The sequence below is a fragment of the Ursus arctos genome, unplaced genomic scaffold (genome assembly GCF_023065955.2).
Source record: "Ursus arctos isolate Adak ecotype North America unplaced genomic scaffold, UrsArc2.0 scaffold_10, whole genome shotgun sequence".
NCBI classification, from domain to species: domain Eukaryota; kingdom Metazoa; phylum Chordata; class Mammalia; order Carnivora; family Ursidae; genus Ursus; species Ursus arctos.
Window position 1 is genome coordinate 56,018,803 of NW_026622764.1, and position 26,305 is coordinate 56,045,107.

Genomic DNA, 26,305 nt, shown 5'->3' on the forward strand with positions numbered 1-26,305 from the left:
AGAACTTCAGGATAGAAAAATCAGAGATGAATTTATGTAAGATAAAGGATTCATCCATCTCTGATGCAGTGTCATTATGAAAAATGTACCTGTTCCCTCACATATTCCTAACTGAGCAAGGTTTCTGGGGCTCTACAAACACTCAACTGTTAGAAACAAAGCGTTGTGATTCTTCATACAGGAGTGTTGATGGCAAGCGTCTCTTCAAAGACCAGAGAGAAAGGAATGTATTTTTCGGGGCTGTATCCATGGGACTCATCTGTCATCTCTCAGCTGGTCTAATTAGCCCTTTCTTGTTTGCAGTCCCAGATTTTAAGGGTTAAACAGTGATTTTCATCCTTTGCTAAACATCAAAATTACTTGGGGAGCTTTTAAATGTACTGAATTGGAATCCTTAAATCTGTATTTCGTAAAAGTTCCATAGATTATTCTGTTGTACACAGAGATAAGAACTGAGAGAGACAGCAGTACAAACCTACACATAGCAAAGCTTAGAAAATCTGGGTAAAAGTCCATCCAACCCTTCTGAGTAACTGGCACTCTGGCAGCACAGCTGTTGACCCCTTGTGGCGTGTGGTAAAGGGCAGGCCGTTTTTCATGCCTAAATAATGTACCTGTTCCCTCTAAGTGTTCCGATTTTTACAGGAGATGATTTCATAAAAGAAAGAGGCATCAGGAAGTTTCAGAAGACCCTGTGAGAAATAGGCAAGAAAGGAAGAGGTTTCGGAAGAGCTTATGAGGATGGAAAGGCATCAGTCAGTGGCCGCGGGCACAGGAGGGTGAGTGGGGACAGTCAGCAACGCAGCCTGCACCTGTCCAGCTGCCCGAGCTGATAGCTGTGGCCAATCCCACGTCTGGATGTTTCTTTGGTGGATAAAATAGCACAGCTACCAAATAATGAAAACAAATGGTATATATGGCAGACTTAAAATAACAAATAGCTGAGTAAGACTATATAATTCTAAGAACAGGACTCTGATTTAGAGCTAGAGACATCCAGGCCACGTTGGCTCTATCAGCTAAGGTCTGTAAAAACAGATAAAAAGGAACTAAGGATTCAAAAGTGACCTCATGGGGGCACCTGGGTGGCCCAGTAGGTTAAGCATCTGCCTTCGGCTCAGGTCACGATCCCAAGGTCCTGGATCAAGCCCCATGTGGGTCAGGCTCCCTGCCCAGTGGGGAATCCGTTTCTCCCTCTCCCTCTGCGTGCGCACTCTCAATCAATCTTCGAAAACCAAAACCAAAACCAAAAGCGACCTCACCAATAAAGAGCAGTCACATCAAGAATACGAACGGTAATTATGTTGTTTATATGCCATTTATGTTTCAGGGTGGGCTTTGCTACGATACCTTATCTGAGTAGCTGCTTCCAAAAATAAGCTTATATCAAATGGATTTATGTAAATCTAAGAGATGTCAGGTTGATACAATTTTGCTGCTGCTTAGGGATTTAAAAAACCACACATTTCTCCTATTATCTGCAAATAAGCACTTTATTATCAAATAGTTCAGCATCAGAACGAGGTTTCTAATTCCAAAAGAGCTTTCTTTACATAATGTATTGTGAAACACATATCATATTGTGAAACACATGTTAGAGGAATCTGACACTACATCCTACATCCCGTTCCAGTTTCTCTCTTGCAGTTGGGTAACTTGTTTTGATCTAAAAAGTATAAATTTATCTCACTCTTGTTAATGTCCATGAAATGTAAGTATGAGCTCCTTTTCAACTAGCACTTTGTAAGTATTCTGTGCCAGGTTAAGAGAACTGTTTTCTAGTGACATAAAAGTCAACTACAAGAGAAACACATAATCATTTTTACTTACACAGGCAAATCTCTCTTAACACAAAAAGAAAAGACAAAATGCAATTATGTAAGGCAGATGAGCCCCGAAATAACATTCATTCAGAGGCAGTACTTCATAGTCCATAATCCCATATGAGAAATTAATGACTCAGAGTAAACAGAAAATTAAAATTAGCCCTTGGGACTCTGACAATTGAATTGCCAAGGCTGTTTGTGACTTCTAATTAATGCTCGAAGTTAGCCACTATGACTCAGAACCAGTTACCAGAAGAATATGAACCTCACTAGTAACAGGCTATTTCAAATTTGTTTTTGTGCAAGTTATTCCTTCATCCGGTGTCCCGCCAACAAAGCTGTTCTCAGGGCATACTTCAGATTTATAAGAAATTAACTGAGTGCCTACTGAGTATGCAAGGCGGCCGGCTGGGTGCTGACAATGTGGTATGACGGCATTCCTTGTCAAGCTCTCTATGTGATATCAGCCTTTGGAAGAATGGACATTTGGCCAGAATGGCATATACTTAGACCAATGTACCAAAAGTGTCCAACTTAAGTGACTCGAAAGAGGAAATGGTAAATAAGATGTTTCAGTTCTTTTCCCTTGAGCTTAGTCACATCTGATCAGGGCGCTGGATGCTTTCTACCGTCAACTTCAGATTTCAGATGATGGGGCAGCCTGACCACCGCCTTCTTTGACAGAACGTTAAGTATTCAGCCAAGTGTAGCTCATCATATTATTACGGAGAAGTTATTCTCTGGCTTTTGCAGGGAAAATGGAAATGCTAAAAATTCTTTCTTGCAGGTGAGGATCAATTTTTAAAGGCTCCAACTCTGCTTGCTTTGCTGATAAAGTTCTTGAGAAGATCATGGTCCATTTCTGCAAAGCCTGAAGTCTGCGTCACTACAGTCAAATGGTTTATGCAAAACCTGAAGCAGAATTCTTCTAAATCCTAGGAATAACAACAGAAAATGTCTTAACAAATCTGTATATCCCAGTGCAATGCAACGGAGCATGGGGAAAATTCCTAAGACACAGGAAGGAAAAAGATTTGAGAGCCAAGAGGAAGAAATGTTGGTATGGCACTACCTAAAAATAGTTCTAAAACTGTATAGCTAATGTGAATCTGTGCTTGTAAAAATTTAAATAACACAGAGTAAAATATTCAAGTTCCTCCATGCCAACCCACACAAAGAATCTTTTTCTTCTCAGAGATAGGCACGATGTGTATGAATTCTGTACCTTTTCCTCATGACAGTATTTGCATTGTTCATTCCACTTTCAGTATTTGTTAAAATACTCCACTTCTGTATTTGCCTATAGTAGCTGAAAGGTTTCTACCCGAAAAGAGTTTCTACTAGTGTTAGGCACTACCCTCAGCACTGGGCATAAGGTTGTGAGCAAAACAAAGTCCCTGCCATTCCTCAAGGAGCTTACTTTCTAGAAGACAGAGGGCCGGAAGGTAACTATACAGATAATTCACATAAACAGGGACTACGAAGAAGTCTTGAAAATGAAGCCTAGTTCAGGTGGAAACACCGTGTGCCCACTGCCTCATCACTTGAGAGAGCCCTCCAGCCCCCAGGACTGTCCCCATGACTTTAAGAAACTCGAGGAAAGACTGTGCAGGGACATAGCCTAGCCAAGAAGCGTTTTGCATATTTCAAGTGCCCAGGATATGATTAGGTTGATGGAAGACGTTCACTATGCTTTTAAATGTGAAGGTTTCAAGGTGGGTTAAGATTTTTTTAAAATGTTAAGTGAAAAAAATCCAGCATTTAGAGCAAATTACATCATGTGACCTAGGGAAAACTAGAAGGAGCTGTATGAAAATGTCAATGTTCTCTGGGTGATGAGTCACCTCCTTCCTCATACTCTCTATATTTTCCAAATTTTCTTTAATAAGCATATTTATTTATATAAGCAGAAAAGAAGTTATAACCTTTTTTTCTGCCTACCACTAAATGTTCCTGTTTTTTGACTGAAGGAGAGGATATCCTTATAACAAAAGGAAATCGACTCCAAAAAGTATGGCCTGCTTCCTAAAGATTTAGCTCTAAGACAGGTTTTCTTTCCTTTCTTTATTATCAAAACAATACACGTTCACTGTAGAAAGTTCAGAAAAAACAAGCCAAGATAGGAAATAAAAATCATCCATAATCCCACCATTCAAAGATGACCTTTGACGGTCTTTTTTTCCTCTATGTAGATAATGAAACTCAGTCATTTTAAATTCAGCTACTTATGTTTAAAAAACAAAAACAAAAAGGGGCATCCTTTTTCAATTAATGATACACTGTGAGTAGCTGTATAATTTCATGGTATAACACTCTACAGTTGAAACAATCCTTTACTGTTCCTGTTGGCTTTTTCTAATTTTTCAAAATCATAAACAGTGCTACAGTAAACATCTTTGAAGCTAAGTCTCTGTCCAAATCCATGATCGCTTCTTTACGATAAATTCTTACAAGGGGATTCCTTAAAGAACTGCACCTTTAAACCTCTCAGTACACTTGGTACGGGTCGGCCCCACACGGCTGGCCCAGTTCACACTCTCAGCGGCTGAGCCTGCGTCATCTCTTAAGATTATGTTTCCCGGTGTCACAGGTGAAAAATTATACCTTATTTCCATTTATATTTTCCATTTATTCATAAACCCATGTTGTTCTTTGGTCCATTTATTTCCATCAAACTGCTCATGTTTTCTTTTTGTTTTCTAAGAACCACGCATCAACTATGGTAAACATGTTTCATGATATGTTGCAAATATTTCCCCCGGTGTATCATTTAATGCCTAATTTTCTCAGTATTTTTTGATGCATAGACTTTTTTTTTTCTTTCTGAAGTCAGATCTATCGATCCTTTCCTTTATGCCTTCTGCCTGGGAGCGCTACCCTAACGATATATCCATGTTCACTTTCTCTGGTACCTCTGTTTACTTCGCATGTTTACATTAAAACGTTCATCTCTTAGAGCTGATTTCGGTTTAATGTAGGAACTAAGCACCGAACACCTGCCCAGAAGCTCGGCCAGTGGGAGGGACGCTTATCTGACCTGCGCGTCGTACTTCACGGCCGCCGAAAGCAGAGCGATGGCGTTCTCCTCACAGATTCCTTGCTTGATAGTTTGCTGGCAGAGCTTTTTCAAACGATTTTCTCTATAAAATGTAGCCAAATCTAGCAACCCTGGTGGGAAGAGATGTTTATTAGGGAGTGATTTCGAGCATCCTCGAGAGTACACTCGCGTGTGATCCTCGGGGAAGAGCCGTGAGCGCAGGCTCGTGCTGACTTACGTCCTGAGCAGGGCCCGACCCCGCAAAGACCGCACACAGCCGACCGGCGGTGGGAAAGCGGGAGCTGGCGACAATGGCTTGAATATTTTTCCTAGAAAGGCTGCTCGGCTTGTCCCTCCCCGTGCATTATGACTTGTCCTTCTGGGTCCTTTCCCTCAGCACACACACATGCTGAAACCGTGCCCATAATTTTACAAAAGACAAAAAGAGAAGCCTTTTGTGGATACATGTGTGCCTCCCATCAGTCTCCCCCATCTCTCTGCAAACCTGGGGGACAGCCTCTGCCTGCCGCCTCCATGTTCTCACTTCACATTCTCCCCCAACGCCGTTCCAGCAAAATCCCATCCCCTCCGCACCCTGGTGCTACCCAGGCTGCCACGGAGCCAGACCCAAGGGGCTGTTCTCTGGTTTCGTCTCACTCAACATTTACACAGAATTCCACATGGTTGGTGACGCTCATCTTCTTGAAACACTGTGTTACCTGCTTGTGTTTTTCTTCTCCCTAATTCTCTTCAGTCTCTTTGCTGGGCCATTCTTCCTAATTTCCCAATGTTTGAGTGCCCCAGGGTTCAAATCCTCAGTGACCTCCAGCACCAACCCCCTGCCCCCAGCTTAAAATACCATCTAGGGGCATCTGGGTGGCTCAGTCGTTAAGCGTCTGCCTTCGGCTCAGGGCGTGATCCCAGGATCCTGGGATGGAGCCCCACATCTGGCTCCTCTGCTGGGAGCCTGCTTCTTCCTCTCCCACTCCCCCTGCTTGTGTTCCCTCTCTCACTGGCTGTCTCTCTCTCTCTCTCTCTCTCTCTCTCTGCCAAATAAATAAATAAACTCTAAAAAAATAAATAAAATAAATAAATACCATCTAATACATACTGATGATTCCCACTGTAGTCTCTGTCGCCTACTTTCAGATCAGTCACCACAGAGTAAGAAATCTATGTAAGCCAGGGATAGGGCTCTCTAGACCTCCATGAGGTCATTTATTAATTAGTATAAAGAATGCTAGAAATCTTTGTCATTATGAAAGGAGTGCTGTTTGGCAGGAGGCCTGGCTAGAAATACCGCGAGGCTCCTCCTACCCTCACGTGAATGGGACGAAGCCGCAGGAGACCAGCAGTGCCCGCACTCTCTCGCTAGGTCTACACTCAGGCCTGGCGTGCCGTCTGATCGAAAGGTTAGCTGAGTCCTCTACTAGAAAAGGGTCACATCTACTGCAGGCTAACCTTTCATGCAAGGTGCTTTGCAGAAGCCTAAAGCACAAAGAGCCGGGATTTCATCAATCTGACATCAACTGTTTTTCCATCTCTCTGCTACTAAGTTGTGCGTATGTGGAAGGACTGGGCTGGAAACTTGTTTTCATTGTAACATGACCAATACTATCAAAATTATTGAAGAAGGGCCTATGGCCTAATGGAGGAACTGAAATCTTTTGAAATCTTGAGAACTGGGATGGCTCAATTGTTTCTGGTCAGTTCTCAGAAACTCCCAAATTCCTATATATAGCTCCACACCCTCCTGAGCTTCAGAATCACGGAAACGCTGCCCTCAGAGAAGACCCTGCCCTGAGCCCCTGCTCAAGATAGCCTGGATCTGTGTCTCCTCCAGGCACATTCCCCACAGTGGCCAAGGAGCCATGCACCCACGCCTAGACCACACTTAGGTTACTGGGGACTCTGGAATTCCCTACCTAATTGGCCCTGATGCCACATATGTGGATATTTCCTTCCCTCCAGACCACACCACCAGTGCCCAGATGCCAGGCCCCAACGGTGGCCCAGGATGGGGGTGGATGGAGCTTGTACCTACCGGCTGGGATGCCCACACATCCCTTGTAACGCAGAGTGTAGCTGGAGGTGGGTAAAGAAAGATGGCAGGCCGCAAGCTGGAGGCTTGGGGTCTGTCCTTCCTGTGCATTCCCACGAGGAACTCTAAGGAGTCCTAAAATTCTAAATTCCAACTAAAACTCAAGCCTGCCTTTCAGTTCTCAATGAAGGTGTATTTTTCAAAGTATGAGGAGCGAACATATTTCATCTTGATTTCGGGTCAGGTCATGATCTCAGGGTCCTGGGATCGAGCCCTGTGTCGGGCTCTGTGCTTGGTGGGGAGTCTCCTTAAGGATTCTCTCTCTCTCTCCCCCCTGCCCCTCCCTTTGCTCTCTCTTAAATTAAATCAAAGATTTAATTTATTTATTTGAGAGAGGGAGACAGAGCACAAGCGGGGGGAGCTTCAGGCAGAGGGAGAAGGGCGCCCCACTGAGCAAGGAGCCTGATGTGGGACTCGATCCCAGGACCCTGGGATCATGACCTGAGCTTAAGGCAGATGCTTAACGCACTGAGCCACCCAAACATCCCCAAAAAAGAGACTCTTAACAAACTGAAGGTTACTGGAGGGGAGGTGGGTGGGGAATGGGCTCAATGGGTGACGGGCATTAAGGAGGGCACTTGTTGTCATGAGCACTGGGTGTTGTATGTAAGTGATGAATCACTGAATTCTACACCTGAAACCAATCTTACCATATATGCTGTCTAGAATTTAAATTAAAAAATTTAAATAAAAAAGAAAACAAATCACATCACTCCTATTGTAGAAGTTGCTAGTTTCCTTGCTCCCCCCACCCCCCGTATACACACAGATCCATTTTCCTTTCTTCCACAACCGCTTTCCCCAACCTCTCATGCAGCTGGGGTGCTGTCCTAGGCCATCTCTGATCCATGGTTTGGAATAAGTGGAACGTCCAGGACCCTCCCTTAAGAGACACGGATTTGCCCTTTGCCCCTTCCTCATGGTCCCCTCCTCCGTCCTGCCACAGGTGATGCAAACGCAGCCTTGGCCCGTGGGTGCAGGGGCCACACGTGGGATGCCCTTCACTGTGTCCCTGTGTCCAAGAGAAACTATACTATTTACACCAAATTTTTTTAAATGTTGCTGCTAAAGCGAATCCTAAATAACACAAACCTCACGCTCAAACCTTCCAAGGCTTTCCATCATACCAAGAATAAAACAAGCTCTTCACCACGGCCTCCAAGGGCAGGCATGTTCTCACCCACATCCCGCTGCCTGATCTAATATTACCACAGTGACTTCACTCCCCCACCCCACCTTCCTCCTCTTCCTCCACATGCTCAGTCTGTTCCTGTCTCAGACCTCTGCACTCACTGCGTAGACGTGAGTTCCCATGTTTAGAAGGCTCTTCCCTTGGCTATCGCTCGCTCGCTCTTGCCTCCCCGGCTCTCTGCCGCACGCGCTGCCTCACGGAAGCCTTCCCGGCCCTCCTGACTCACGGCCTGGCTTGGCTTGTGAGGACTTGCACTCGTCCGCATGCCAGCTCCCCAGGCAGGGCCAGAGCTGCGGCACATACCGGGCATGGGCACTACGACATTTGTGGAAGAAAGGAAGGAAAACTACAAAACTTCAAAATCAGATTTTCTGTTTACCTGAGGAAAACTAAATGCTGATCTGGTCAACAGTGATACTGGATGTATACACGTGAAATGAAAATTTAATGTAAAACTCTGAGGCCTGAACCCTTTAGTTCCTTATGGAAGTAAATTCTTTCATTCTCTGCGCCTCTGGTCAACAGTACCGCTGACGGCTGTGAACTGAGATGTGGGAGGTCTTTCACTCTGCGCCTGTTTGATGACCTGTATCGCTCTTTTACCGTCCCTACGCCTGACGTGCGGTCACCGCCTTCGGGACAGAAGGCCCCAGAAGGTCCACAGTGTTCAGTCCCGGAGCCATCTGGAGGGAAGTTCCTGGTTACAGGAATACAGGCCTTATTACTACTACGTGCATTTTACCTTTCCTACTGCAAACACCTGGAGGCAGCAGGTGTGGCCGCTAAAGGGTCACCTACGTTACTGACACACACCGGCTTCGAAGAATGGCACCCCGGCCACAGCGCTGACGGTCTGACAGCTACCGAGTCAGCCTTCGTATGAAGCAGTAACAAGGGAAAAGAGCTCGGTCTGACTACAACAGGAGAACGACGTCTGTGGTTGCCCTCACAGCCACGTCCGCCTTGCCAGTTACTCGGCAGGTGGCCGATGGCTTGGAAAAGTCTGGTAGCATTACCTACTGCCTCCTCGGGAGAAAGGCTGATGCTGTCCGTGTACAGGTATTCCAGGAAGGCTCGGTAAACAGGATACGAAAATTCACTCATTTCCACGGTGTCATCTTCGTTGTCCTCCAGCGAAGAACGAAAATGCTCACACCTGAAGGAAGACAGAAGCCCTGGGGCCCTGGCTCCAGCGCGAGCAGACGACCCCGGAGAGACACATCCTCGTGGGGCTCCCAGGGGGAACCGACAAGGACGAGGGGAGAACACAGCACCGCACAGGACTCGCTTCCAGTCGCACACCTTCATGTCCCTGTCCTGGTCCCTTGCTTCCTCTGGCAGCCGGGAAGCTCCCTCACCCGCCCTTTCTGGACAAGGCAGCAGGTGCATACCCGCCGAAGCCGAGAAGCCGAGCCGCCTCTGCCGCCGCTCGAGGCAAAACCGGGGCTGTGCTCCCAGGCCGCGTTCCTGCCCCACGGCCACTGAGCGGCACTTATGGAAATCAGGTGGGTTTATTTTCATGAACGCAGAGGAATTTTGTTTCTTTACCTCCTCCTCTAGACTGAATGGTGTCCCCCCAGATTCATAGGTTGATGCCCGACCATAGGATATAACGGTATTTGGAGAAAGGGTCTTTACAGAGGTCATCAAGTTAAAATGAGGTCATTAGGGTGAGCCCTAATCCAATAGGACTGGTGTCCTTATAAAAACGGGGAATTTGGACACAGACGTGCACACAGGGAGAGCCCCGTGGAAAGCCTGGGGTGATCCTGCCCCAAGTCAGGGAATGCCAAAGACGGCCAGCAAACCACCAGAAGTTGGAGGAGAGGCATGACTTCGCCCTTAGGAGAAACGCACTCTGCCAACACCTGGATCTTGGCCTTCTGCCTCCAGAGCTGGGCGAGAATACACTTTCGTTGTTGAAGTCACTCGGTGTGTGGCACTTTGTTACAGCAGCCCCAGCGAACTAACAGCCCCCACCTCTTCCATGCAGGTTGACGAGCTATGGTGGGAGTGAACAAATGTTGTACGGCCTGACCTAAGAGGTGAACCTGAGACTAATGCCATGCTGAGTTTGTGATTCATCAGGGCAGAATTTAAACATCTGTTACACAACAACATAATGATTTTTAAAATCATTATGCTGAGAGAAAGAAGCCAAGCACAAAAGATTACACCCTGTATCATTCTATTAACATAAACTTCTAGAAAATGCTAACTGATCTACAGTGACTGAAAGATCAGTGCTTGCCCCAGGGTTGGGGCATGAGGGGCCTTTGAGGGGCGGCAGAAACATTCTGTATCTTGATTTAGGGCAGTGGTTTCATAGGCATAAATATATATATAGATACGTCAGAGCTCCTCAAACTGCACACTTCAAGTGGCTGCAGCTCGTTGCTCAAAAATTATACATCAATAAATCTGATTTTATCATCTGTGTTAACTTTACCCAGTTGGCCTGCAAAAGCCTCACCTTCTCTTTTTTCCGAGCATCTCAAAGTTCACCATCCCACAACTGATGGGGAGGGTGACAAAGCTCGGTTCCTAAGCGGGGAAGGCCCCTTCTGTGGAAGCGGCCCACGTGGTGCTTGAAGCCCAGACCACGCTGGCCAAGCGTCAGCCAGCTGCTCTAACGCCAAGGCGCACAGACCACCTGCAAGGTCTCTACGGAAGCCGAGCCCTCACTCCCTGACGCCCCCGCCCCGCGCCCAGGCCACTACACCGGCCCCGCTGGTTCTCGTTTCTCGTGTCCGTACACCGTGTTTCCCCGGCGGCACTGTACGCTCCTCGGGCAAAACCAGCCTTACTTAGCGGAGTTCTGTGGACACCTAGAACATAGTGAATGTATTTACTTCAATTCTCAAAATCAGTGATTCCTTACCTAATTTTGAGAAGGACTTTATGTGCGTAAATGTACTTTCCATCCACCAGGAACTTGAGGTCGGCGGTGTTGGGGTTGTCAAATTCCCTCTTGAGAGACTCGGCCACTGTAAGGTGGTCGTCGGGTTCTGAGAGAGGAACACCAACGTTTCTAGGGTTAACTACAGACACAGAGTGCAGGCCAGAATGCAGCACCGCTCTGCGCACCCTCACGAAAATACCCGAAATACGTGACCAACTGAGCAATGCTTTTCTCCCCTACATACGGATTTTCACGTCTCTGTCATCATTAAGAGCCTCACACACATCTGCTTGTGAATCTGGCAAAACAACAATGAGAAAGCCCCAAACGGCTCCACTCAATGAAATTTTTGCATGTTTCAGTAAACAGACTGGCTGAAAATAAAAGATACAGTTTCCCAGGAAAATTAAAAGCAGTCATATAAAATTGCTTTTAATGTAGTACGTGAGGTTGGTTTCTGGTACTTTCAGGAAAACTTAATCCGTCAAATTAGTTTCCTTTCACAGGAGCCCATTAGAGAGAAATCAGTTATATGATCTGCACCTAAAAAAGCCCTTCCTATCCCAACAGAAAGCACGAGAGCTGTCCTCCTAGTGTTCAGGCCAGCACCCAGAGGGACAAAAGGACAAAGACCGCTCACCCACGGACAGGAGGCGCCACGAGACGGCCGGCGTGGCGAAGCAGGCGAACACGTCGTCGGTGCAGGAGAAGTGGGTGAGGTGGGGCAGGACCACCGACTGGCCCCGGCACTGGCCCCACATGTACACGTGCCCGCCCTGGGTCTTGGCCGCCGACGTGTGCGCGGAGTGGCAGGCCGCGATCTCTATAATTCTAAGTTCACAAACAAACACCAAGTGAACACAGCAAACAGGAGAAGAAACAAGTTGATTTCTCCTTCCCTTCGCCTTAACTGATTTTAAAAAACCAACAGAAGACTTAATCTCCTAAATTTTCAGGCACCCAACAGTTATTTACAGTTTCGCTATCCTTCAATGGCAACTCGTGAAGACCTGCTTGTTACCACTTCTACCCAGCAGGCCTCCAAAACTATGTACCGTCCTGTTGTGATAGGCAAGTACAATGCAACAGTAGAGACCAAAACAAATTAACCAAACAGTGATCTAATTTACTTTCTTAAAACAGGACTTACTGAAGGATGTAAATAAGACTTGGGCTACTTAACACAGGTCTTGGCCCAATACCGAGAAATATTTTCATCAAAATTTCACCAATTTTAGTGTTAGATGGAACATGCTGTGGGCCGCCCCAACTCACACTGCAGACAGTAAGGTCAATAGTTCTGAGTCTTGGACTCTATCTTCAAGGGCCCAAGAGAGCAGACTTCAGAAGCTGACATACGCTAGACCTAGTGCGGTAAGGTCATGATGGCCACGGAGGTCGTCGTCAGTATACTTCCTAGCAGAAAGCCCTGTGTTTGTTGAACTAATTGATTTTCTCAAAAAATAAGCCACTGTACAGATTTAGAAAAGACAGGGAACTATTTTACCCTAAGTGAGGTCACCATCCTGATTTTGTCACAGCGGGCCATGGTACCACCAGCCTCAGTGACTAGGGCTCAGAACTTCAGTCATCTTTGACTTCTTCTCTTTTCTCACTTACCACTTTTTTTTCAGAATATCCAGTTGACAAATCACATAGATTCTCTCTTTGTAATTTCTTCCGTCTGCCACCACCCTGGGTCAGGCACACCCCATATCTGGACCAAAGTAACAGCCTCCTTGGTCCCTCTGCCTTAGACTCTCTTTTCTGAACCAAACTAGTTGCACAAGGCTGGCAGGTTAACAAGCCTCTGAAAACACCATTCAGTATTTTCAAACTGTCCCTGACTTCCCACAAGATAAAATCCAGACATGTGGCATTAAGACCTCTCATAATTTGTTCTCTATGTCTATCCAGCCCTCTTTCAAATCACATTTGCCTACATACCCTATGTGCTAACACACAGAGGTACTCACTGCCCCTCAAAATTATTATTCACAGTTAAAGTCCCTTGTTCAAGAATGTTCTTTCCTTTCTCTCTGCCTTAGAAATCCTGCCCATCTTTCAAGGCCCACCTCAAATAGCTCCAAAGTAAGAAGTCTCTTGTGAGCTCTTGAAGCACATCTTGTCTACACACTCCAGTCTGGCCTTTATCCTCTCTGGGGCGTATGTCTTCCCTCTTCAGCTAGGTTATAAGTTCCTGGCAGGCTGAATCACTGGCTTATTTCTCTCTAAGTGTGTTTCTCTCCCCAATATGGTATCTTACTAAGGAATTTATAGGTCATTTTATTGACTAATTGGGAAAGACTCAACAACACAGAACTGAGGGGTGGCTAAGACCCCATTGACAGGCTAGCAACTGAAAGATGGAGACATCCCTCCACTGCCTGCTTTAATTGGATGTTTCCCAGCCAAGGTGGGAAGACGGGCATCACACAAGCTGGAGATGGTTGTGGTGGCCAGCCTCGGAAGGCTGAGGTGTATTGTTTTCATGTGTGGCCCAAGCAATTTCACTGATTTATTCAAGGGCAGCTCTCAGCTCTTAAAGACAGGAGTACTAGAAACGAGGCTACGATGTGCCACGATGAAGAGCCTAGACGTAGGAGTCAAACAGACGTAGGGGTGCATCCTAGCTCTACCACTAGGCCATATGGCCATGGGAATGTTCATCACACTGCAAGGCTAGTATGTGAGAATAAAATGATAAAATGTCAAACACCAAGCACAGTGTCTGGTGTACAGATAGTAGCTAACAGTAGAGGTCTCCTAACAGAATTACTACTAAGCGTTTTCAGTGGCAAAGCCTCCCTCGTACAGAGACTGCACACTCCCAATGACCAGTTCAGAGAGCGAGACCTTTCCCATCCGCATGGTTAAGTCAGTGAATGGGCCAAACCTCCACTGTGCGCTTTACAAAAGAACTTCCTTGCCCACACAGGGAAAACGGCCAATCCTACTTGGCTTCTCTTTTCAACAAAGAAAAAAGGGGAAGGAAATAGAATAAATACATTTATTCAAAGAAAGGTCATCTACTATTACCATTTACCCTCACATGTTACACCAAACAGAGGGCAGCGGCACACACTTTACACGGCTGGATGCAATACGCAGGGTGTCAGACAGCAGCCTGGGGAGGCCAAGTTACTTAGACTCTTACCATCCATTTTATTGTGTTTTTTTTCTTTTTTAAGGGTGAGGGGAGCAGAAGACAAGGTAGCAGTCATTTCACAGCCTTGCGGTGAACAGTAAATGAAATCAGCTACCCAGCACGGTGCACATTCAAAACCAGTCTCTTCCGGTGACTCAAGTGTTTACCAGTGGCTGCAGGAACTCTGGGAGACCACTTACAATCTCTTTTCTCTGAAGATGTTCTATGAAAAATGTGACTGATAGAAACACAGTGTCTTTCTACCCAACATCAGAAAACCAAAATAATTTAATTCCTACATATGCTTCTGAAATATCTTTATGAGCCTCCATGGAAAGGGAGCAGTCTTTGCCCTTACAAGAGGCAGGAACACGGCTTTGTGGAGAAAGGGTGAAACAGACACGGCAAAGGGGTCAGGATGCAGAAGGCTGTGGAGTGCGGGCCTGCCCTAAGCACGGCTCGGGACGTTTACCTGGAACACCTAGCAGCGCTCGGGAAGTCAGGGGTGGGGCACGGGCTTGGCTGACGGCAGCAGCTGCTACAGGAACAAGAGTGGAGAAAGTTTAGAGGGAACCTTCAGGCCTAAGTGTGGGACCCAACCAACTGCCAAGGCACCCTGCCATGGCCTAAGGTCATCTGTTCTTAAATCTGATTCACACCAAGAAGCAAATTCTGACGCTCAGATTTTCCAGTCTAATATGCACCAGGCGGTGACTGTGAACTGAGCTAACCTTCACTGGCAGGATGTCTGGCATATTTCACATTTTACTTTGCAGCCATGTGTAATGAAAAGAAGGTACTACACATTGCTAATAAATAAATAATTTGTGTCACCTCCACAGAATGATCCCCAACGCCCGCAGCTTAATGGCTGTGGTACTAGAAACGAAAATGCAGAGAGCGAGGAAGAATACAAAACAGAAAACAATGAGGAGAGAGAAAAGTGATCTGTGAACAAGAAGAGTGGAGAACAAAGAATGATAATAAAGGGTCCAGAGCAGTGACTCCCAAGCCTGGCTTTGTAAGAGGCCAACATATTACCAATTATCACGAGGTGTCACAAAATTCACAAAAACACAAGGCAAAGTTAGCTTTAAATCAGTTTAACTTCAAATATGCTTTTATGAAACTTCAGGAACAAAGACAAATGCTGGTAAATCAAAGTATTGAGACTTCAGAAAGATTGGGAATGACTGGATTAGAGAGAAGAAAATCACTTTAGTCATTAAAATTACTTTCACGTGAACATAAATTGCTAACAAATGTTATTAGCATTCTTCATCAGAAGTAGACCTCTGTGGGAAAATTTTTAAAAGGTTTTCCTTGGGTTGTCTTTTGAGCAAAGGATCCAATGCAGACAGATTTTCACTTTCCACTTCTGTGAACAGGTAACCAGGACCTAAAGATCCACCCCACCCTTAATTCAATCCTTTTGTTCCTAACTAGTCAAACTTCCCTGAAATGGGCCCCAAGAGTCACAAGTAGGTTCTTGAGAGATAAGTCATAATATATCTGCAAGTTTCAGTCACTGAAAAGGGTGGGTACGTGCAAAACAAGTCCCGGCAGCCTTACGAATTCCTCCCTCGCAATATTCGTGTGGTGGAGAGGCTGCAAACTCGGGGATGACCACAGGGAGTTCAGGCATGGAGAGAAAGGCAGGAATATCTCCTTCAAAACATTCATCCATGATATTCTGAGCCAAAAGAATGATTACGTGGACAACAGTGAGCGTGCAAGTGCATAGCTATTTCCACTTTTTTAAACATTTATAATTCAAAATTTGAAAAAATTTAAAAAGGTTTTTTTTTTTTTTTAATTGAGTTGTTAAAATAGACAGAAAAGCAATACTCTCAAGTACCGGGTAAGGAGCCGGCACTCCATAACTCCCATGCCCTGCTTTTCTGCATCTCCTGCCTTCCCCACCAAGCTGCCCTATAATCCGTCTGGCCCAGTGTGACTGGAGTCAGAAGACCTGGCACTCATTCTGGGGCCATTGGGGACATGCAGTGTGATGTGGAGCAAGCTGCTGGTGGGGCAGAGAGCAGCGGATTTGGCAAGTCCAGTGACAGGTGAGTTAAAATGTATGTGAAGCGTGACAGCACCATAAAAATGGTCAAGTGCCATACAAATATGTTGTTTTTACTTCCATGACACCTTTACTTGATCCTTTAACACTTCTTTGTTGTGTGTCTGAATACCGAATATCCCTACTGACTGGATTTGCTAAACTGAGGCATTTCTGTGATTGTTCAAAGCCTCAGGACTGTCCCTTCTCTTTGCACTGAGTAGTTCTGAACTACGTTTACGGGAAATGCAAACAGCACGGCTGTATGCATCCACACACACCCGCTGGTTCCCGAGTCCAGTCCCTCTCCTCCTGCCCAGTCCTTACGAGGTCCAGGGTCATATTCTAAGATTTTGGGGAAATAAATCAAAAACAGATCTTTTTTTCTTTTTAACCTATTTGACACAGGTTAAACAAAATTAGCCAAGCTTATAACACTCAAATGAAAATCAAGGGGGTTGAAAATGACAATTTGGTTCTTCACCTTCATTGTTAAATATTCCAACAGGAAAATACAAAAGAATTGCATACAAATGCAAGATAATCCATGTGTCCATATATTTGCTTAAAATCAGATGTAACAAAAATTAATATGCACAATAAAAAAGGAAATATCAGTATTAACTTCTACAATGATTATAACCCTGGTTTAACAGAAACACTAATGAAATATTCTTGTTCCACAGTACTGTGTCAAAAAAATGTAGAATGAAAAGGCAGTGGTATAGCCATGTTTGAGACATTCAAAAGGCTTTCAGGATTAGTAGGGTAATTTGGGGGAAAATTCTGGGTATGTTAATTACTTAACACAAGCTTGTTGTTAAGACACAAAGTGTCTTAATTTTCTAACCATTTTACACTTCCTCATAGTGATAGCGTGGGAGCTAAAATAATGAGACAGTCCTATCCTTTCAACTAGCAATTTTATAAGTAGCTGAGTGGATAGCTTTATACCCTACCCGATTTGAGGTACTTTCATTTTCCTAAGCCACAGAAGATTGACCTCAAGTGTTATTCAACTTCCTCTTAGAAAGACTGGTAGGAGAAGGAAGGGAAGAATGAAGGGGGGGTAAACAGAAGGGGGAATGAACCATGAGAGACTATGGACTCTGGCAAACAAACTGAGGGCTTCAGAGGGGAGGGGGGTGGGGGAATGGGACAGGCCAGCGATGGGTAGTAAGGAGGGCACGTATTGCATGGTGCACTGGGTGTTATACACAAATAATGAATCATCGAGCCTTACATCAAAAACTGGGGATGTACTGTATGGTGACTAATATAACAAAATAAAAATTATATTAAAAAAGAATATAAAACAGAAAACAATAAGGAGGAGGAAAAGGTAATTTGTGAGGGAGAAGAATAAAGTAGGATAGCTGTTGGAGGTTTAGTCCTTGTCATTAGTGTAGAGTAGCTGAAATATGGGTAAGTGAAAGTAGAATATTTAACATACAAACTCCCCAATGGTTCACAAGCTAATTTTATTTTATTTATTTATTTTTAAAAGATTTATTTATTTGAGAGAGAGAGAGAGCATGAGCAGGGGGAAAGGCAGAGGGAGAGAGAGTCCTCAAGCAGACTCCCCACTGAGCACGGAGCCCAATGATGGGCTTGATCCCAGGACCCTGAGATCATGACCCGAGCTGAAAACCAGAGTCAGTTGCTCAACCAACTGAGCCACTCAGGCGCCCTCAAAAGCCAATTTTAAAAAGGAATGAATGCTCTCATAAAAGAATATTCTAATATTAGCAGAAAGTTCCCCACAATTCTATATCATGTCTATGTTCTATCACTAAGGAACATGCAAATTATTTTGAAAATGCATGTATTACCTGTCCTTTTCCACGACGACAGGAGCAGGATAGGACTGGTTACTTTTATTCCCAGTGCCCAACTGGCCATAAGAATTTGCACCCCAAGCATACACTTGACCTTCGTCTGTTAACACTAATGTGTGTGCGTAGCCACAGGCAACCTGGAAAGAGAAAAACCAAATCCACTTAGGCCTGCAAATATGCTTTCACAAGACAGGTGAAGAATCAAAGATGTAAAAAAAAAAAAAAAAAAAAAAAAGATGAAGAAGGAGAAAAAGAGGCAGCTTGCTCAGAGACGCAAAACATTAAGGTAACCAGTACTTGTCCAGAACTGGCTTAGCCTGTGTGTGGCCAAAACTGCAGTAAGCTCAGCACGAGTCCTGTGGTGACACGAGTCTGGTTTGTTCAGCCTTCATGTGGCATTCATTGCGCTCACAGAGATGAAGGGGTATGGAGTGAATATGCAATACAATTTTACTTTTTAAGAATTTTTTCCTTTTTTATTGTAAAAGTAAAACATGTCCAATGTGGACAAAATGTAGAAAAGTATAAATATAAAAGTAATGTCAAGATGAAGATTATTTTTCTACTTCTATATAGATATAGGAATATGTACCATGTCTCCATGCACCATGTCTATATCTTTATTTTTACTTGATATCACATAGCACTATTTCCATACTGTTAAAAACCCTTTATAAACATCATCTCCATTCATACAGATTTAGTATAATTTATTTAAACATAACTTATTATTTGATTAAATTATGCTACAACTATTATTTATGTTATTTCTTGAAGTTACCATTTTTTTCTTTTCTTTCTCTCTCTCTTTCTCTTTTTGTTAAATCTTCTCCACTAATTCTATAAGTGTCTTTCTTTTTGGTTCCTTAGGATAATACCATAGGAATAAAACTACAGAACAGAGGGTATGAATACTTTCAAGGCTCTTGATATACACTGCCAAAGTTTCCTTGGAAAAGATTGTAACAATCTATTTATGTTCCAACGGCTATGTATGAGAGTGGCCTAGAAACATAAGTTCCCTGATGAACATCTTCAACTTAATTCAGGAAAATAGAGGTTTAGCCTTGATTTCAATGAAGAAAACATCAAGCAGCTAAACTTTTCACCTGCCAAGAAAACTGTACATTGCTATCTTCGCCACTGAAGACTTGAAAACAGGCACACATAAACGAGCTGTGGACGTACCCGCTGGACGCGGATGCCCTGCAGAGCTGCTATTCTGCAGGGAGTTGGCTGGTTGCCGCTACTGCCAAGTCCAAGCTGCCCGTTTCCATTGTAGCCCCAGACATAGACCTGAGGGAAAACCAGAGACTCAATGTCCATGAGAAACAGAAGCAAGCAAGTTCTCGGTTGTGAGAAACATGCCAGGTCAGTATAACACCGGTAAGGCAAATGGGTTTTTATTAAACAACATAAGAAACAACTTTCTTACCTCCCCAGTGTTGACCACTGCCATGGAACACATCTGCCCACATGCTATGTTCACAGCTACTTTATTCTGTAAGCAGCCTGTGACTCTTCGAGGGATCGGCTGATTGGCTGTAGATCCAGAGCCTACCTGCCCGGAGTTGTTATAACCCCAGGCAAACACCTGGCAATCGAAACATGAAACACGCTCATTTATGAAGTGTCTCAACTGGACATAACACGTATTTACAGTGTCTCATCTTTGCTCTCAAGGTGCTTGATATCCATAAATTCTCACACCACAGGCAGAGAAGTTTTTATAAAATTCATTCTTACAAAATGTGTTACTTTATAAAACTAGGTTGTTGGTATTATCTACACAAATAGCAATTACTATTCTCAGATATCACATATTATTAAAATATCTACTTCACCTTAGCCATATTTTCCAGCATTTTGGGATTTTTCTTTTTGCAAATAAAACCCTCGAATATAGCAATATAGAAGCAACATTACAGCCTTTTAAATCTTGCAGTTACAGAAATCCCTACTACATAAAGGTACACTTCATGACATAACCACCAGGACTATGACTCTCTAACAAGACTAAGACAGAATGTGAGGAAGATGGTTATTTTAATCAAATGACCATATTTCTAAGACTGCTACAAACATCTATATAATCTTATTGAAAAAAAAAATCAATGAGATTTATGCTAACTATTCTCACCTCTCCATCAGATGTTAGCACCAAAGAATGGTAAGACCCACAGGCAACTTCAGTGACTTGTTTGTTTGACAAATTAGTAGAAATATGACAGGGCACTAAACCATGATTAGTTGTCCCATTGCCCAGCTGGCTATAAGCATTATGACCCCAGGTAAAGACTTCTCCTTCTGAAAATAAAAAGAAATACAACCAGCTTTCAAAACATCTACTTTATTATATGAACATATATATTGCGCACCTCCATGAATGAAAACTAAAAATTCACGTGCAAAAGCACCAAACTCATTCTATAAAAGAATACATTTGGAAAATATAAACTATATTCTATCTCAAAGCAACAAGATGAAATTTAAATGGATGCAATTACAATAGCTGGAAGATAAGTTTTTAATAAACGGCAGAGAAATACTAAGAGTAATAGAAAGAAACATCGGATTGAAAGTCAAAAGATTGTAAGATCATTTAACTTCACTGGGCCTATTTTTTATCTATAAAATGATCAAGTTAATTTTAAAATCATTGTTATTATATTGTTCATTGTATAGTATTCATATTCAGGAAAGTTCATAAAATATATATATGCAGTTTTATAAATAATTATAAAGCACACACCCATGTACCACCACTCAGGTCAAGAACTACAACCTGAAGCTCACTCCAAAATTCCCCCTATATGATCTTGAATAAGAGAATTCAGTTTGTCCTGTTCTCGAACTTTAAATAAATGGAATCATACAGTATATATTCCCTTTGTCTGTATTTTCTGCCATATTATCTCTTTGTGCTACATTCCAGATAATTTCTTCTCAACTTCCAGTTTATTAATTTTCTTTTGATGGGTCCAAACTGCTATAAAACTTGCCCACTGAGTTTTTCATTTTGATAATTATGTTATTTGGTTCTTTTTCAAATCTTCTTTGATATCCACAAGTATCTTCAAGTTCATTTTATACCTTTTCAAATACAATAAATATAGCCATCTTGTAACTGGTATCTGATAATTCTAATATCTGATACTTAGTGATCAGGTTTTGCTTTTTTTTTTTTTTTGGCTGGTTTTTATTCATGGTGCCTCGTTTCCTTGGGTACCTGGTTATCTTTGACTGTGTGCTACTAACTCCCGTTGAACACTCATCCTCAGGCCTAGGATGAAGTGAAGGTACCTTCCTCTAGAAAGGACCTTCATTAACTTCTGTGATGCCATTAAGGCATTTAAAGGTACTTGTTTAATAAATCCAAGGCTTGAGATTTCTTGGGCCACCCAGTCTGATGTGAACTGGAATACAAATCCCTGATTACAACCCTTCAGGGAGAGGTTTTCTTCCTTTTCTTTCTTTTTTCCTCCTTGTTTTGCTCACAGCCGGGGATTTTTCTTTTCAGTGCCTTAGGAATGGGACAGCTAGCCCATCCGTCCCCTAGATTGTAGCCCTTGGTGGACCTAGCATAACATGTTAAGTCTCTGACTCATGATCCCTCTACCTCGTGAGTACATCAAACCACAACTCCAGTTAAGTGGAGAGACAGATGCCCTTAAGGCAAAACGAGCTTTAAGTTCCCTTTCAATCTTAGTTCATACTTTCCTTAAACATGATCCAATAATTCCTCTCCACCTTGTCAGTGCTTTGATGCCCCTATGGAAAAAAAATTTAAATACTTTATCTAGATATTTTCATTGTTTCCAGTGAAGAAGTGGTCCGAAAAATCTAACCTATTCCTGGCAACCAAAATTTCCTAAAATTTATGTGAAATAAGTATACAAAAGAGTGTTTATAAACTTTACTTTCGGTTCAAAGAATACTAATAAAATGAATACCCCGCTTAAGAAAAACTCTAAGGTATGATTTAATTATAATGTCCTATTAGTGTGAATTCATGAAATAGCCATGGGAGTATTGAATTCCTTATACTACTAATGTCAAATATAGCCATCTGTCGCTGTTTATGGTCAGAATCCCAGAGTGCTTGGAGTTAGAGGGCATCTTGGACTTCAGCGATAATGTCTTAGTCCATAGATCAGGGAGATCAGGTTAAAAAAATCCAGAGTGAATTTAGCATTTTAATGCAAAATAATTAAACTTTTAAAGTATAAACAAAAGGGGTTTACTGGGCTTACAGCACTGCCATTCTCACATCAAAAGTGCCAATAATAGCTAGATTCCATCTGCTACATCATCTTACTCTGATATTCAGATATGTTCATATCTCATGTTGTCCAAAGTAGAGTCAAGCTCACTGGGCAGAGCCAGAAACTCCTACCCAATCAAAGAGTATGTTCCCGATTTAAGGGGTGGTCCTAAGTCTTGTTTCTCAATAAATAAGGCAGTGGCGAAAATTCTACACTGTGTCCCTAAGTTACCTGTTGTTGCAAGGACAATATGGGGGCCACTCCCATAGCTGAGGCAGGCTATTTTTTTGCCACTTAAAGAATCCAGTCTCCGAGGTTCGATGGTACTCTGGACGTCACCTAATCCCAAACAGCCACAGCAGTTTGTGCCAAGCACAAAAATCTGTGGGAAAAGCCACTGTTAGTTCGAGCACTTCTATTTCTGACAAACCCACAATTATTGCTTCATTGTATAACAGTATATAATAAATAAGAATCAACCCTCCGTGCTTTTTTTAAAACCTTAATTCCTTAGTTCTCCCCCAAGATCCTCAATTTAGCAAATCCATTACTGTAAGTGGCTGAATTTTTTCTTCAAAATTTACCTCATCGTTTACTGTAGTATATAAAACTTCATTGCCAGCACTGCCAAAGACACAGGCCTGACGGATTAATTGTAGTTCTTCCTCAGAACAAAGGGAGAAAATTGGCCACTTTCCCACATCTAACATCTTCAAAGATGACAGAGTAGCCTGTACTGGCTGAAAAGGATAAATAAATAAATATACAAACAACCAAACAACCAAACAAATAAAATTTAAAAAATATATACACACACACAACATTAAGACTATTAATTACAAAATACTCTTCTTTTTCCTTCGCCTCTTACTTCTGTGGAAGTCAGCACCGGCTCAAGGAGGGACGGCCCTTCACAGCTCTGGGAACTGTCTTCACAAGTCCACTGCTTCAGTCCTGCCCTCAGGGCAACCAAGAGCCAGAGACCTCCACTGGGATCAGATCTCACCTACTCATTTACCTCAGGGCCACAACAATCGTCTGAGGCTGACCTCTGTACTTTCAGTGCTGCCTATGTCTTAAAAGTAGCTCTGGAAACTACGCTGGTTGAAAAGGCAGGAAAAACTGAGAGGGAGAGCACTGCGATTTCATCAGCTGCCTAAGTCCTGATGAAATGCGTCCTTGGAAAAGAACAATGCTGAAGGCGACACCAAGGAACCAGGCCAGAAGTTCTGGTTCTTGGGTCCGTTCTGACGGTTGGTTAAGCAGTGAGTGGCTTCCCTCACCCCCCCACTCAAGTGTGGGGATTGGTAGGAACATACACCCAGAAAGTGCATATTTGTTGGCTAGGGTTACCATAGCAAAGTACCACAAGTTGAGCGGCTTACACCAAGAAATGTATTTTCTCGCAGTTCTGAAGGCTAGAAGTTCAAAATCAAGGTATCTGCTAGTTTGGTTCCTCCTGAGGGGTGTGAGGGAAGTATCTAGGCCTCTCTCCTTGGCTTGGGATGGCCATCTTCTCCCTGTGTCTTCACATCATCTGTGCTCTAGGCATGTCTGCCTCTGGGCCCAAATTGCCCCTTTTCGTAAGGACACCAGTCATCCTGGATTAGGGCTCACCATCTTTACCTCAGCTTAACTAATCACATCTGCAATGACCCCATTTCCAAATAAGGTCACTTTCTGAGGTACTGGGGTGTCTTAGTGCATTTGTGCTGCTCCAACAGCATGCCAGACTGGGTGGCTTATGAACAGCAAAAAGCTACTTCTCGCAGTTCCACAGACTGGAAGTCCAAGATCAAAGTACCAATATGCTCATATTCTGATGAGGGCCCCCTTCCTGCTTCAGAGCCATTGCCTTCTCACCATGTCTGCATGGGGTGGAAGGAGCCAGGGATCTCTCTGGAGACCCTTTTATAAAGCACTAATCCCATTTATGAGGGTTCCGCCCTCATGACTTAATCACTTCCCAAAATCCCCACCTTCTAATAACCCCCACCTTTGAGGGTTAGGATTTCAACATACTAATTGGGGTTGGGGGAACACAATTAAACCCATAACACAATTAAACCCATAACACAATTAAACCCATAAACACCCATAACAAACATAAACATTAAGGTTATAAGCACCTGTGCTCTCATAAGACCATGCAATGTGGACACTGTAAAACTGTTTTAAAGAGAGCTTTTATTTATTTGCTATACTGGAAACATTTTTACATACGTGCTTTCCAGCTTTCAAAAGGTTAAGGATTACAGTAAGATGCATAAACAGCCAACCCATCTTTCAAATGGCATATCTGGCCATTTCTCTTAATCACCATAGTCGGCTTAATTTAAAGGAGCAAAGGATTTTCTAAGGCCTGCCTTTCCCATCAGCTATGAAGTCAACCTTATCAGGAAAGAGCTCTGGTAGAAAGCTGACTGGACTAACTACTTATTTTCTACAGACCTGAAAGCATATTCGTCCCTTCCACTTAGAAGTCAGGTGGATATACATATATACATTATGATGCCTTGGCTCACGAGATGATGGAGACCCAGAGGTCCCATGATCTGCATCTGCAAGCTGGAGACCCAGGAGAGCTGGTAGCACAATTTAATGAGTCCAAAGGCCTGAGAACCAGGGAGACAGTGATGTACATCCCAGTCTGAGGGCAGGAAAAGATGAAGTGAAATGACCCCAATCGATCAGTGAAACAGGGAAAAAGGGATGAATTCTTCCTTCCTCCACCTTCTGGTCTATTCAGTCTCTTAACAGCTTGGATGATGCCCACCCACACGGGGAAGGCAAACCATTTACTGAGTTCCCCAATTCAAAAGCTCTTCTCCTCTGGGAACGCCCTCACAGACACACCCAGAAGCAGTGTCTAATCGAGCACCAGTGGCCCACTCCAGTTGACACATCAAATTAAGCAACACACCACGAGAAGCAGCCCATGTGGTCATGGAGGCAGAGACTGGAGCCATCCACCTCCAGGTCCAGGAACACCAAGGACTGACAGGAGCCTCCAGAAGCCAGAAGAAGAAAGGGAGGCTTCTTGCCTAGAGCCTTCAGAAAGTATGGCCCTGCTAACACCTCAATTTCAGACTTCTAGTCTCCAGAACTGTAAAAGAATAAATTTCTATTGCTTTAAGCCACTCAGTTTGTGGTACTTTTTCAAGGCAGCCCTTAGAAACTAATACGGAGGGTGGGCAGCCTGTGACTGCCAACAGCCCCCTCCTGAGTTAGTGGCAGCGCCTGCACCAGGAAGAGCTCGCCTGATGCCAAAGCCTGCCGCTGTCCCTGAGCCAGCCACTCAAGTCCTAAGACCCTGTCTGGACAGTAAGTCCTCTGGTATCTTCTGGGCAGCACCCGAGGCCAGGACAGAGCTAAGGACAGAATCCCTCGTTACTCTAGCGTTTACTCTAAGCTTCTACTGTAAATTACCTACCTCCTTATATCGTGAAGGAATCTTACCTTCTCTGAGGACTGAATTTTAATTTTTTTTTCCTATTTAAGTCTATAAATTTCAAAAAGAACAATGTTTGGGATGTGGCATCAAATATTTATAGATAAGCTAATGTGCTAATGAAAAGGATTCTTCTATATTATTTCTAATCTTCACAATTGTAGGGCACAGATATTGCTATCCTCCTTTTAAATACAAGGAAACTGAGGCACAGAAAGACTAAGTAATCCTCCAAGATCACTTGCGGCTAACGGTTGCTCTCCATACATCACGTGTTGCAGAGGAAAAAAGTTCACATAAGAAGTTATACCACTGGTAGATCTAGTTACAACTGCAGGGCTTTGGCTGTTCTCATCCAGCCCTTAACGGAAGGGCAATAATACACACTGTGGGTTACCTTCCACGAACAGGGTGGACAGCAATATACAAAGAGGAAATAAGCATTCCTACCTGATTTTTTCCTTTCAAGCAGATTTTTGG

At 43.5% G+C, this 26,305-nt stretch overlaps 1 protein-coding gene across 13 annotated transcripts in view; it reads right to left on the reverse strand.

Moving 5' to 3' along the window:
- Positions 1 to 1,474: 1,474 nt before the first annotated feature.
- RCBTB2 (RCC1 and BTB domain containing protein 2) overlaps positions 1,475 to 26,305 on the reverse strand; it is a 44,506-nt gene continuing 19,675 nt past the window's right edge. For 7 of the 13 annotated variants that reach the window (XM_026493264.4, XM_026493262.4, XM_026493266.4 and 4 more), the window contains 12 exons: positions 22,959 to 23,114; positions 22,606 to 22,756; positions 20,250 to 20,416; positions 19,545 to 19,703; positions 19,298 to 19,405; positions 18,104 to 18,246; positions 14,679 to 14,744; positions 11,699 to 11,889; positions 11,038 to 11,164; positions 9,173 to 9,312; positions 4,864 to 4,994; positions 1,475 to 2,761 (listed from right to left, as the gene is read on the reverse strand). In XM_026493264.4, coding sequence (XP_026349049.1) covers positions 2,621 to 2,761; positions 4,864 to 4,994; positions 9,173 to 9,312; positions 11,038 to 11,164; positions 11,699 to 11,889; positions 14,679 to 14,744; positions 18,104 to 18,246; positions 19,298 to 19,405; positions 19,545 to 19,703; positions 20,250 to 20,416; positions 22,606 to 22,756; positions 22,959 to 23,084 — 1,650 coding nt within the window. In that variant the 5' untranslated portion in view covers positions 23,085 to 23,114 and the 3' untranslated portion in view covers positions 1,475 to 2,620. Of the gene's footprint in view, positions 2,762 to 4,863; positions 4,995 to 9,172; positions 9,313 to 11,037; positions 11,165 to 11,698; positions 11,890 to 14,678; positions 14,745 to 18,103; positions 18,247 to 19,297; positions 19,406 to 19,544; positions 19,704 to 20,249; positions 20,417 to 22,605; positions 22,757 to 22,958; positions 23,115 to 23,245; positions 24,563 to 26,305 lie in introns of those variants that run through there. The other 6 variants (XM_048215720.2, XM_057308725.1, XM_057308708.1 and 3 more) reach the window with 3 other exon arrangements.